Source organism: Strongylocentrotus purpuratus, unplaced genomic scaffold (genome assembly GCF_000002235.5).
Source record: "Strongylocentrotus purpuratus isolate Spur 01 unplaced genomic scaffold, Spur_5.0 spur5_contig_817, whole genome shotgun sequence".
NCBI lineage: Eukaryota > Metazoa > Echinodermata > Echinoidea > Camarodonta > Strongylocentrotidae > Strongylocentrotus > Strongylocentrotus purpuratus.
In genome coordinates, this window is record NW_022145521.1 from 781,279 (window position 1) to 795,419 (window position 14,141).

At 37.9% G+C, this 14,141-nt stretch overlaps 1 protein-coding gene across 1 annotated transcript; it reads right to left on the reverse strand.

Annotated features, from left to right (window-relative positions):
- Positions 1–2,867: 2,867 nt before the first annotated feature.
- Positions 2,868–13,912, reverse strand: LOC579084 (E3 ubiquitin-protein ligase Rnf220). The gene is made up of 5 exons (XM_011681365.2): positions 13,796–13,912; positions 5,466–6,134; positions 4,700–4,957; positions 3,635–4,110; positions 2,868–3,192 (listed from the first exon to the last, which is right to left on the reverse strand). Exons 2-5 carry the CDS (start codon positions 6,058–6,060, stop codon positions 3,121–3,123), a joined length of 1,401 nt encoding a protein of 466 aa, XP_011679667.2. The 5' UTR covers positions 6,061–6,134; positions 13,796–13,912; the 3' UTR covers positions 2,868–3,120.
- Positions 13,913–14,141: the final 229 nt, after the last annotated feature.

Here is a 14,141-nt window from a genome sequence, read left to right on the forward strand (position 1 = left end):
CATCCCCCATTGAAATGTCATTGTGTAATAATGCTCTGCATAGTTATATATTACATGCCAATGAACAAACGTGAACCAGGTACATTTAGGTCGAACAGACTCATTTTAATGATGCACTGCAACATGATTTTGGTGCGTTTTGTACTAAATATGTCAATATGTTAAATTATTTCAATACTTAATCTATCATAGATATTGTGTATTATAAGATGTATGTGTAGATATTTAGATAAATACAATATTCATTTTACTGGTAAATATAATTTTCATTTCTTACTCTAGAGTTGAGATATGATGTAATAAATTCTTAATAAATTACTTCGAGTGCTTTGAGGTGTCCTTTTTTTGTATTGTTTTTTCTTGAGCTGCAGCAATATGTGAAGTACATGTGTAGTTTGATAGATGTGATACGGAGTACTGTATGATACATACATTACTTAGCTACCATGTTTATTTTTTTAAAGCTAATTTTAAAGATTTGTATATTGTCTCTGTTCCTTCATTGCCTAAGTATCAATAAAGTGATGTACCACCAAATAATGCTCTCGGAAGAAAACTGGGTTACCTGCCCCAAATGCAATTTGAATAACTCAAATTGAAATGTATCAACATTTTTATTACAATATCCGGTAATGTTTGTAATCATGTCTCCAGTATGCTGTTTGAACCATGACAGTGGATAAATTTAGTCCACTGATTAATGAAGCACCAAGTGTTAACTTCTTCATCCAGTAAAGATAGCATTGATTCCGGAATCGTATCAATTAACAAGAGTCCTGTCATCATAAAATCAATTACTCCCTTCCATTTCAATACATTTAGTTTAAATTGAACTTCGTTACCAAGTGGCAGTCCATTTAGGCACTTAGAGCTTCATATAATAAACAAAGTTTAGGATGTCTTTCACTTAAAGAGAAGGTTGACTTCTGGGAAGAGGTGAAAAATAATTGGTGAGCGTTATCATTGTTATTATGCAAGTATGGAAGAACATCAGATAAAACATGTTCCCTGAAAAGCATGGCCCTTCAAATGCCTTCATATTCTAAATATGACGTGTAACAGCGAAAAAATCGGGACAAATTTTTATGCCACATGTTCATGTAGTCCCATATACATATTTCTGTGTACAGTGCTTGTAACTTTACCAAGACTGTGTCAAATTTCTTATCATTTTGATGATTCCAGAACCTTGCAGTACACATCAATTCTTATAGGCTAGATGATCAACCTTTTCTGATCGATTCCACACAGTTTCTTTCACAATGCAATCGCATGACCAGAACTCAACTTCATCTTTAAATGAATACTTGCTAATTTTGTGTTGTACTACCTTTTCTCCTCAAATTATGGTATTAACTACAGGGATGGTATTATGAAAATGATGTTACATGTATTCCTATGTTAGCAAAACAATCATATGTTAATTGTCATAACGAATAAAAAATAGAAGAAGTTATTGGTCCAGCTACATGTACACTTGCATAAAGTTAACAGAGACATGCGCAAGCACCGCACCAATGGTAAAAGTTAGTTCCCTGCATCTTTAGTTATTATGACAAATGACATCATTTTCCTAACATACAGAAATTACAGATATCATCCTTTTAAGAATATGGCCTGTTTGCATGTAGGCTGGGTATGGAGGATCAAGCCATGAATGTAAATACACAGACATAACAGACAACAAAATCAATATTTTGAAGAATCACATTCTTTTTCACTTTAATAATAAAACATGAATAGAAACAATCTGTATTTAGTATATTAATCTAGATACCAACATAAAATGAAGGAAGAAGATCACTTAAGAGTGACTGGGAAAAAAGTGATAGTAAAGAATGAAGATTGAAGGAATTTTTTCAACAAATACATGTATCACCTTTTGGTTACAAGCATTTAAAGTCTAATTGACTTCATAAGCAAGAGCCCTTCCTCATATCCAAGGATCATAATTTTGAAATAAATGTACAAACAATGTATGTATCTAATAAGGTCTTCATAAGTTTCCAGTATATTTTTTTTTCTAATCTTCATTACCAATGAGGTATCATAACCATGTAAAGTGAAAATGATTATTGGGCTAATCATGAAGAGGGTGAATAAGTTTGTGAAAAAAAGAAAAAAAGAGATACTTGGTCAGTATTCAAGCAATAGAGGAATTCCGTTTACAGTTCCTTGCTTTGGTCTTGCATGGTTTACCAGTAAATGTGGATACATTCATGTGCATGTAGTACATACAGTTTCTCCATCCCTCCACCAAGCCTAGCTTTGGGAGTCTTTCATCTTTAATGATCAGTTATTTCATGGGGATACCAATTAATTTGTATTTCACCTGTTTATAAGCTTGTGTATTTATCTATTTTGTTTTTGCTGCAGAGTGTTATTTGTTTTAATCTTACCAAACGGGGCCTCTTGGAAGACCACCAAATTGGTGATATGTGCCACCACCCTGTATAAATATCAGAAATAAATACAAAATAAATAAATAAAAATGCAATCGGAGAGACTGCCCTACCATGGTATGACAGCTGGCAAATTCCACCAAGAACCTCTGCAGTAGACCCACTTACCAACATACATGTATTCAAATTTCAGGCATACTATTAAAACAAAAGTTGTGCTTGACAATCTGAAATTGTGCCAGAGGCTTACCCGACATACCATCAAGTAATGCAGGCAGACCAAGTATGTCATTCATTCATTGATAACAGGTTAATGTAATACTTCGTCACTAGATCCTCGGGGAAAAAACATCCTTAAATTTGAATACATGAATAGTGTATGTTTCTTAACAGGTCTATTGAAACCTAGATATATACATGTATATATATAGCTTCAATTTAATTTTACTGAGATTTCAAACTTTCAAACAAGATTTTTAATTTACCTAAAGACTTCCAGAAATCAACAGTTGCAGGACATGAGACATAGCTCTGTGAACCATTGATGGATACAGACTCAAAATAGGTTGCAGGGATTCTCTTCCTCAAACACATACATCTCCAGTACAGTCACTACTTATTGTGATACTGAAGATCAAACAATCTATTATCTTGCTCTTATTTCAATCCAGAACTCATAAAGTCTCTTTCTTCTCCACCTGAAAAGCACTATTTCCGGTCATAAGTATAATTTGCGGAGCTGTGAGGGGGCCGTGATCAGCTGACATTGAGGACAAAGTTTCTTGGAGGCCTGTAAAAGACAGAGAAAGAGAAATAAGCAATCATCAGTTTGGTAATTGTGCCTTTACTGCTGTTGTGCACATGGTACAATTTTGGTGGGTCCTCCTCACTGCTACCTCCATTCAAAGGTTGTGCTCTTGTGCAAAATATTTTTTTCATACTTTATATGTATTTTCATAAAAGCCAACAAGACTATCCCACGTTTTTTCATTACAATGGCAATGCTACCAACCAAAAACTTTCCCGAACAAAAAAAGAAGAGAAATAATGGATGTCACAAGTTTTTGAATTTCAATTCACAGCACTGCCCTTTGAGAATCTAAAGCACGATTTGCTTTGGGTGTTGATCAGGAACACATGTAAGCAGGATAAGTACGATGTGACATAATGATCATATCAATGGACCTCTTGAAACCAATCTACAAAGCAAATGCAGGCAATGTTTTTCTTACCAAAGTTTTTAACCAGCAGTCCTCACAGTGAACATGCCAGCACTGGATGGAAACTAAGGGCGTGTTGTAGGCACCCATACAGATCTGACATTTTAACCTCCCTCTCCCGTTCCCGCTCTCCTCCTCCAACTCCTTCACACGAGCCTTCAGACTCTCCACCACGATCTGAATGCCAGCAGACGGAAGACCCACATGCTTCTTCACCGAGTGTTTAGTCTCTGTTTCCGTCCCGCTTTCACCATTGCACTGTGCACCTAAGCATGCTTCGATGAGGAGGTTATCGTTGACATGGTCCTCGTAGCCGACATCGCCGGTGTCTTGAGATGATCTAGAGGGGCACCTTGCCATGACATCTTCCTCCGCATATTGCTGAGGGCCAAATTGCTCTGTTTCGTCACCATCAACATCAAGATCAATGTCGTCTTCATCATTCGCATCTTGGGATTTCCGCGATGATGTAATCTGATATCCTAGACCTAATTCAAAATACACAAAGAGTAAATGTACACGTAGAATATCTTACAAATGTTCATGTATAAATATTATATGTTCTAAATTATTTAAAAGATAAAATGGCAGCACATGCATTCTACATTCAAAGTACTGAAAGAATTAGATGGAAAGGGAGGGGTAATTGTTTCCATACCGAAGGGCCAGTTGGCTACAGATTTTTAAAATTTGTAATTAAATGGCTCAATCGACAACACAACCACATACCGTAATAATTAGTTTTATGTTTCAAAGAAATTGGAAAGTAAATTTTACAATAAACTAAGTGTTTTTACTTTTTTTCTTTTTGACATAGAAAAGCTGTATCCTTTGATTTTGCATCAAGAACTCTTGGTGGTCAAAGCATCACGCAGTCTTATTTGATCGTGCAAACTTGGCAAACCATACTTAACTTTCTGGGGCAATTTCAACAGCAGAAATCAATTTGTCCTCCAAAACTCTCACCCTTCAAATGCTCTGATCCAACATCAAGTTAGTGGTATTGGCCGATGTTTAAAAAAAAAAAAAAAAAAAAAAAACCCAAACCAAATCAAAAATGATAATGGGACCACTAACCTTGATAACCCCCTGGCACCAGGCTGACAGTTCTAAGCCTTGTCTCCCCCATCCATTCATAGGTATCATATGAATCATCACCAGCTGCTTCTCCCTCCTCTACCACCCCACTGCCTCCTCCTCCTCCTCCTGCATACTCGCCCAGCCCTTCACCGTCTACATCCACTGCATCTTCTGCCGCTCCGTTGGTAGCAGGTGCCGTTGAAGGGCAGCCTGTTAGGCAGTTCTCCACGTGGCGATTTCTGTCCACTTCTGATCCTGTTTAATCAAACCACATTGGAAAGCACGTTTGAGCATTGTTAAAGTCAATCAATGAAATATGTAGAGAGTACAATGGCCATGTTTTAAAAAGATTCACAACATACAAAGCAGTGCACAATAGTTCCAATGAAAATTCCTCTGAAAGAAAAGTCCACTGAAAATGTTAGCTTGTCATTAGGACGATGTTATTTCCAGGACAATATTGAAATGGTTTTATGGTCAGTGGAATAATTGTTCAACGTGTTGCCCCAAAATGCTAAATTTAATAGGAGCTACAGTTGAATAAGAGAAGGAAATATTTCAGAACCTGACTATAAAAGAGTCAAGAAAACAATGTATTCACATTTCTACCACCACATTGTAGATATCAAAAATTAGTTTTATTCAAATTACAAAAAATCTGTGATACCTGATTGACACCGTTGAAATAACATTGAATCATATTTTAATGGCCACAACTTTGTTGATTCTTGCCCATTTTGCAGTCAATGGGGTATCTACTCACCTATTAGAGGAACAAAGCATACAGGACAGAGCATAGTGTCAGGGTTGCACTCTGGAATTTCATGCAATTGTTTCTTCCTCTCCCGTGCATGCCTGTTAGCCCTTACATCTAGTAATAAGAGTTGAGGATCAACCGCCACACTGCCCTCGCTGTCACCATCACTGGATGATGACGTCTCACTGTCGCTCTCATTTCTGGTCCTCCTACGCTTGCGTTTGATTATCCGCTTCCTTCCATTTCCATCTTCCCTCTCTTGCTCTTTGGACAAGGTGTAAGAAACTGCTGCATCCTTCTGGACCCGTCCACGCCTGACAATGTTGTCTATCTGCTGCACCTCAGAGCGGAAATGTTGCTCTACTTCCGAGGGTCTCACAGTAATCCCGCACACAGGGCAGATCTGGTTTCCTTCAAGCGAGCGCCTTCTGCCTGAAGATCGGCTGCTCTTGCTAGCAGTGTTGTTAGTGGAAGTCGGTGGTACCTCAGCTACAGAGCTTTTCTCATCTAGCACTTCTTCACTAAGGCTTTCTTTCACACTGGAACCAATGGATTGGTTGATAACTTGTCGAAGGCTGCGGCGCTTAGGATTTTCTGCCATGGCATGTTTTCTTTGTCATCAGTAAGAGTTTGCTTCACTTGCTAGTTAGGCTACATCTCTTTCATTTATGGTATCTGCAAAATACAAAAGTAAAAAAATTTGTCCTAAAATGCTATTACACTTCTGCTAATTGAAATCCACCAGTATACTTTCGTTTGTGATGTAGAATCAAGAGGTCAACAACATTGCCAATTTTGCAATAATTATTTCCAATCGAGGCGTGCTCTAGAGTTTATCTCAGATACTCGGTAATAAAAAAATTTGTGTTTGACAATTATATCATGATATGTGATGTGCTATTAGAGTAAAGGAGGGGGTAAACGACCAGCTCCAGTTTTTGGCCGATCCGTTGGATGCATAGTAAAAAACCCTTTAAAATACATCGCATAATAGCATATCACATATCCCACACATACCATACCATGCCAGAGTCACTGAAGAACCACATTTGCAATGGAAAATATATCCTAAAATATCACATTTTAGCGATGTAATCGACGGTCCCGCTACCCAAATCTGAAAAATCGAGTTTGTTACGCGTGTATGTAAGAAATATGGGTACCATAAAATGAGCTTTATTTCAAGTATTTTTCAGATTTAGAGCCCGGTTTTGTGTTAGTCGCAAGCTCAAAAGTATCTCATCGCATGTATTAAATCAATGCAGCCGGACCCCGCAACGCACACACGATATGTCTGTCTAATTCAGATTCCAACTTCCGATCATTGCAGTGCTAGTCTTCGACCAGGCGAGCACCCGGGAGCTCCGGCGTGGGATACCTGCTCCGCCCGCTTGTGCTATAGATCAGCGCGGAAACGCACGGCGCGCACGCGCGCTTCCTATTGACTTTGTACATGCGGTCGTAAACTGAATCGCTAGGTCGATAACTGGCTCCAAAACAGTGAAAATTGAAATGAATATTGTCATGGCAATTTGTGATCTTTTTTCTGGGATTCTTTTTCAGTTTAAATAATAATAATATTTGCTTCTTGATTTGAACAAGAAATGATCATAAATAGGAAGTAAAGAGTCCAAAAAATAGGATTTTGTCTAAAGTGGCCGAAAACCCCCTCCTTTACTCTATGCGATGTATTTTAAAGGGATTTTACCATGCATCCAACAGATCGGCCGAAAACTGGAGATGGTCGATTACCCCCTCCTTTACTCTATAAGTTATTTTATAAGGACAAATATTATTCATGATGGTTAGTCCTCTTTGATAAATATTTTTTTCTCATTTTTTCATTCAACTCCCCCCCCCCCCCCCAGTGCCAGAGAGGGACAGGCACGGGGGCACACCCCTCATCTTGAATCCACCTGTCCCCTGCATGATCAGATGATCAACCATCACTAATACAGAACACTCCAGTCTGACAATAAGTGACAGCAAAGTGACAATAATATTAATAATACATTACATTTATAAAGCGCTAATAATAGTTGTTTCTAAGCGCAAGAAGAAAGGAAAAGAAAGGGAAAGTGAGAGATATAGGCGCGAGGCATTAAAATTGATTGAAATTATTTTTAAAATAAAAATATGAAACTGTGACAGCTGAGTGTGAAACTGAAAGTAGGGAGGCCAATGCCCGGGCGTAAGGCTTCTACACCTACGATTTGTGCGCTCGTCGCCCACTTCAAAAAATTAGCAAAGGGAAAAAAATGATGTAAAAATAAAAACTGAAGAAAATAAGAAAAGAAAATACAATTATACATTTCACAACATACCTATAATCACGGATCTGTAACAGTCTTTCCCCATTTGTTGACAATCTTGCAGATTTTGACGTTTTTTAATCCAATAATTGTGGTTGCAGACAACCTTGACGCACTCGCACCACCGACTAAGAAAATCCTAGAGGGCGTAGAGGTTTGCTCACTAAAAACCTTCTCATTGGCAGAAGGTAGACCCTAAAAATATGGGATCCGTTTTGAGTAAAGAACTTTTGATAGAGATCAACATTTCAGATGTTCACAATTGCCACTTTTAACAACTAGAAAATATAAAGAAAAAAGATTATATCTTTTTAAATACAGATTTTTACAAACTGAACATTCGAAAGTAGATAGAGTACGATGTTTCTGTCAATCTTGCGTTGGTTTGAGCCCTATAGCTACATCCATCTCAAAATGAGAAGGAAAACAGTGAACAGTGACGTCATTGTTCGCGCCAAAAATAAAGGGTATTGCGACATAATCTGAGCTCCGGTCAGCTTGTGTAAAGCGTAGTCTTATTTATAGACCCTAGTACCTTATTCTCACAGCACTAGATACGAGTGTCGTGCAGTAATGTATGAGAAGTGTTAAAAAAGATATTTCAGTAAAAAAAAAGTCTACGTGAGCAGTCTATACTCCAATTGAGAATTGAAATGAAAGCCATGATTTGAAGATGTGTGTTGTATGATACATGGTTAGTGAGTGTGTATGTTACGTATAGCGAAAGGGAGAGAGAGAGAGAGAGAGAGAGAGTGAGAGAAATATTAGTACACGTACGTTGCATGCATGGATGTGCGCTATGATTGTGTTCGCTGCAAGATGGATGTTAATTGGACCTCGTAACTTCTCGATCGTTGATAATAAGGAATACTCATGAGGAAATCAAATTATTGGAATACACATCTAAGGTAAATTTCAATGAATTATATATATTCTATTCTTCATTTTTGAACCATCGTCTTCGGCTCGTAGTAGTAGAAGATGTAATCGTTCGCACATTGATGGCTGGACTTCAGCCTGCATCGGGGCTTGCCTGTGTCGGTGGAGGGATCAACTAAGAAGAAGAAGGTGTGTACGTGTGCGACAGATTCAAGGCTAGCCGCTGTTGAGTGATTGCACTTTCGCGCGAAGTTTTAAACTTCATCATGAACTTTGTCCCTCGGGCCTGTCTAATTATGAACGTAACTTTGCGACATGAAATATAATTGTTTCAAGGCTCTTACGTACGGAAAGGCGTAGAAGGAAGCTGGATAAAAAGAGCTGGATATCTCCTATTTGATGGAACTTCTGGAGTCGGCAGATGGGTGGATTTTCTTAGTGAAAGTAAATGCTTTCTTTTAATCTTAGTTTTAGTATAAACAAATTAGTAATTAAAAAGTTAGATTTGGGCATTGGCCTCCCTACTGAAAGTGAAAGATCAAGATCAAAAACTATCTACAGATACAGCACGAAGCAAATATATCGTTTATCCATGTACAATGAGTTTACGAGCACCCATTGGGTGATCAATCTAGCAAAAAAAATCCCAAGTAACGCCCCCGGGCGCTGATCCAATCAGAAAATTGATGCGTAAATCAGCTTGACCTTAGTTTGACTTGGGCGGCTACTTTGCTCTTCCGTTCGGGCGTCCGATCGACTCCTCGGTTTTCCGAACGATTCCTCGGTTAGGTTTTTCGGGTTTCGGATAATACCGGCAAGTTTAATGACCGTGGGAAAGCGAGCCAAGTTATGCGCATTGCGGCATGATTTGAGTTCATGGAAAGTTCAACTGCGCGTGCCTCGCCAGCTCAAGCAATGCAGTCTAGTCATTGGTGTTATAATTAGCATTGGCGAAATGAAAATCATAATCTAATGGAGGAGATTAATTATGTGCAATATTAATTGTCATGATGATTGGCACAGCAGGTTCTTCCATTCATTCATATTTTGATGTTGCATGTACTTTTATCCTTCCTCTCACTCTCTCATCCCTTTTCTCTATCTGAACTTGCTACTTTCAGATTTTCCTTTTCTTCTTCAGTTCTGGTCTTTCCTCTCTATTTCTATTTCACTCCCACCCCCTGTCTCTCTGTCTGTATCTCTCTCTCTCTCTCTCTCTCTTTGCTCTCTCTGCCTCTTCCTCTTTCTCCCTTCGTCTCTCCTTCATCCCCTCTGTTTCTCTCTCACACTTTCTGTCCCTCCCTCCTCCTCTCCACCTCTTTTCTCTTATGATGATGTTTTACAGTACAACATTCTATAATTATATGTTATTTTTATCATATTTTGTGGGTTGCACAGGAGCAGGGTCCACGTCCCGCAACCTGGGTGTCATGATTTCTTGAAGCCATGATAGCTGATGCTCCTACATGTATGTAAATACATACATGTATTAATACATTTAAATATCAATTTACCAATTAAAATGGAAAACAAGTTCATAAACATTAGACATGATTGTCGTAATGAGCTGTGCTGCTCATAATTAGGAAATGTATTAGTTGTACAAAGCAAAAGAGATGACTCAATGAGTGCGGACAGGCGCGGATCCAGGGCGAACGGACTTTGCCGCCCCCCCCCTCCCGCAAAAAGAGAGAGAGAGAGAGAGAGAAAGAAGGGAAAGAGGAGAGAAAGGGAAAGAAAGAAGAGGAAGAAGAAAAGAAAAAGGGGAAAGGAGATCGGGCGGCAAAAGGGCCTTGCCTCCCAGCTGTTACCTCCCCCCCCCCCCCCCCCCCCCATCACAAAATAAGAGAGAAGGAAGGAAAGGGAAAGGAAAAAGAGGAGGGAAAGGAAAAAGAGGAGATAAAGGGAAAGAAAAAAAGAGAAAGAAGATAGTTAAGGTGTAGATTGGGGGGGGGGGGGGTTGGGCTTGGGGAAGGGGGTGACAGATGCCCCCAAAATATAATTCAAACGTGGTTTATTTCTAATTCGATACCGGTGATTTACAAATATTACTAAAATGACATGATTTTCCTAGATTTTTTTATGAGTGTTGGGAAATGGCAAATTCCTAAATAAGGAAAAAAGAATAGTGACCTGCCTTTGTCACAAAATAATGAGGAGTCAAAATGTGCTCATCTGACCGTAATTAAAAGCCTATATTCCCTGAGCTTCTGTGTGCTCCTCCCCTTGACCCCCGCCGGGGCTTCGACCCTAGACCCCACGCTAATTTACGTTACGTTGATCGTTTCTACCCCCCCCCCCCTCAAAAAAACAAAAAACAAAAAAAACACCAACAACAAACATCAACAATAACACGTTTTTGCTCATTTCGCCACTGCTGGGTCACCATTACGTACCAATATTTGGCTTGCATAATTTCAAATCCCCCCCCCCCTAAGAAATTCTGGATCCGCGCCTGAGTGTGGAGGTATATGTATGTATTGATTGATTGAGTTTTATTCGACAAGCTTCGAACATACAACATTATACAATAATAACAAATCAACAAGTCAGCTTGAACAGGATAACCCACGAGAGCTTATTTCCAGTGGGGTCCCTTACAGAATAGTCATATTTACAGACAGATAAGAAAAATAAAAGAATTACCTTTTAAAGATAATAATAATAACATGAAACTGATGATAGAAATGATAATAAGTACAAGAAGAAAAGGAAGAAGGAGAAGAAGAAAAAGAGGAGGAGGAAGAAGAAGAAAATAATGATGAATTAGTAGAATTTCTATAACGTACGAAAACATAAATATATACAAAATGAAAAAGTATGAACCGGCAGAAGAATACAAATTTCAATCACATGTCATTCACTTCTCCGACTGTCAAGTATTAGGTTTTCCTTTAATTTCCTCTTAAAATGAGCATAGTTTTTTTTTTGAGCTTTGAAAATTGACATCCAACACAAGGCCCCCCCCCCCCCCCCCCGCTCTCTCTCTTTCTCTCTCCTTCTCTCTTTCTCTCTAATTATTTATCTCAATGTCATACCCCCTTTCCATCACATCTCACTCTGATCTAATATGAAATTGGACTGAACAGGAAAAGAATGACCGCATCAAAGATGTATGCACTTACATAAGTTATACATTTAATGATACCCTCCGACATCTCTGAATAACATATTTGAATACATAGAGTAGAATAGAATAGAAATGGTTCTTATTAGAAAAATCATCGCAGCCAATGGCTGAATTGCGATCCATTTCACAAACATACAATTGCAATTTAAATTGAAATAACACAAAATATGACATAAATAAAAAATCAAACATAGACCCCCGATAAACATTTAAAAAGTCATTGATCAAATTCAAATTTTTATTAAATAAAAGACAGAGAAAGAGAGAGGTGTAGAGGAGGGAGAGTTGGAGTGATGATAAAGAGAGAGAAAGAGAGGAAGAGAGGAAGAGAGAAAAAGAGAGAGAGAGAGAAGGGGGGACGAAAGAGTGAGACGGAAAGAGAGAGAGATATATATATACATTTATGAATATAATAAGCGATGACTGAAAGCATAACATTGATAATAATATGATACTACACATACAAAAAAGAAATATTAAACAAATAATTACCAAAAAAAAAAAGCTGCCCCCAACCCCACTAATTTTTTTTACCCCCCCCCCCCCAAAAAAAAAAAAAATGCAACATTGTTACTGAAAATAATTTGGGAAACTCAATTATATAATACTGTCAAACGATCAAAATCCTCTCAAGATTTAACCATTTTTATCAAATTTGTCAGTTTTGTTAGCAAGTATACTAACCTGCCTCTCATTTATGAAACTATTACTGATATGTTATTTTATTGTCATATTACAACTTTCCATTTCGGACTTGTATTTGCATTTAATTATTTGACAGAGTGCTTTAATTATTTGACAGAGTGCTTTAATTATTTGACAAAGTGCTTATTATTTGACAAAGAAATTAATGTAGGAATAGAGACCACCAAATCTCGGATGAGCACCCTTCGGAGCTTAGTTAGTTCCTGGTGTGTTTTTACAAAACGCCGAAATCATATTGCCGTTTCCCCCAGGCCAGGCAATTTCCCCCAGGCCAGGCAGTTTCCCCCAAGCCAGGCCGCGCAAACGCGTAACCATGGAAATACTACGAACGCTGACCACAACCAGTTCAAAGTACAACATATACGCAGTCACAATCAGACGTAAACACGGCGAACGATTTCATACGACACTCAGCTGTATGGTTCGGAATTATTACCGAACAAAGGAAGCAAACTTCGGCTCTGACGCCCTAGCTGTCAATCATACAAAAATGGATACCAAAAACACTGAAATTTCAGGCTTTAAACAGGTGACGCACTTTACACATAGGTGACGCACACATGGCGTTCCATACACATGCAAACGAAACGTGAACGGACATTTCAGGAAAAGAATCAAGTTTGTACCTTGAATATGACTTTTTTGATAATTTTTCTTAGTTAAGTAAGACTTATACTTAAGTGAAATACTTAAGTGAAATACTTAAGTGAAAAAATCATTAAAAATAGAGGGTTTGACTGAAATATCACAATTTTGGTATTGAAAAAAACGGAAAATAGTATGCTCTCTCGTCGCACTCAAATTTGTAACGTTAAGCGAATGGCGGGTCTTTTACATCCAATCAGAAGGAACAAGAACGTTGATTCGTGGGCGGGGCGCGGGCGGGTAATTCAAATGAGGCGGAGACCGATTAAACGTAACTGCGCAAGCGCTAAATGTAAGGAATATTGCTTCGTGTACAGTACAGATTAAGTCATAGGGCCTACAGATTATTTTATTTTTAAGTCAAACAAGTCAATAATACAGACAAATGGGAGCTGCATTCTCACATGGGGAAGACAATAGACACATATTCTACCACCAATCAAAATATTGTTCAATCAATCAATCAATTTTTGTTTGGCATTTCTTAATCACTAGCTTTGCTGAGCTCAGCTGAGGCCCAGACGTCAGACGCACATACAATAGATACACTGTAGGACTTATTATTGCATCGGTATATATTTCATATATTCACTCATACTCATTACTTAAAAACAACAGTTTTCAAATAAACCGCTGCAACTTTTGAAACAAATGTAGATGCATACCCTTCCTATGAGTTATCGGAATGCGTTCCTTAGCTTACAAAAGTAAACATTTGTGGATGCTAGATGATTTCCATGGATTTTCCAGATAAAGTTGCTCGGGATAAAGTTGTATTCAGAGGACGATACGGTATACGGTTGTTATTTGTTAGCTGAAGAAAGCTAGGCTTGATTAACATCGTTAGTAATTAAAATTGAATTTTTAAATTATACATTTTTAAATATTACTAGATGTATATATTGCATTATAATTTCAAATATGTAGATAAATTAATTTGATAGTTTTTTATCTTTCATATTTATTTTAACTATTAATATTGTCATTATTATTTGTATACTTGTCCTTGGA

What these genes read in the sequence shown, in the direction of transcription:
- LOC579084 (XM_011681365.2), bottom strand. Translation starts at nt 6,060, where the DNA reads ATGGCAGAAAATCCTAAGCGCCGCAGCCTTCGACAAGTTATCAACCAA. An exon ending in GGTGCCAGGGGGTTATCAAG is followed by an intron (nt 4,111 to 4,699) that starts GTTAGTGGTCCC and finishes ATTTTGAATTAG; the next exon opens with GTCTAGGATATCAGATTACA. An exon ending in ACTGCTGGTTAAAAACTTTG is followed by an intron (nt 3,193 to 3,634) that starts GTAAGAAAAACA and finishes TGTCTTTTACAG; the next exon opens with GCCTCCAAGAAACTTTGTCC.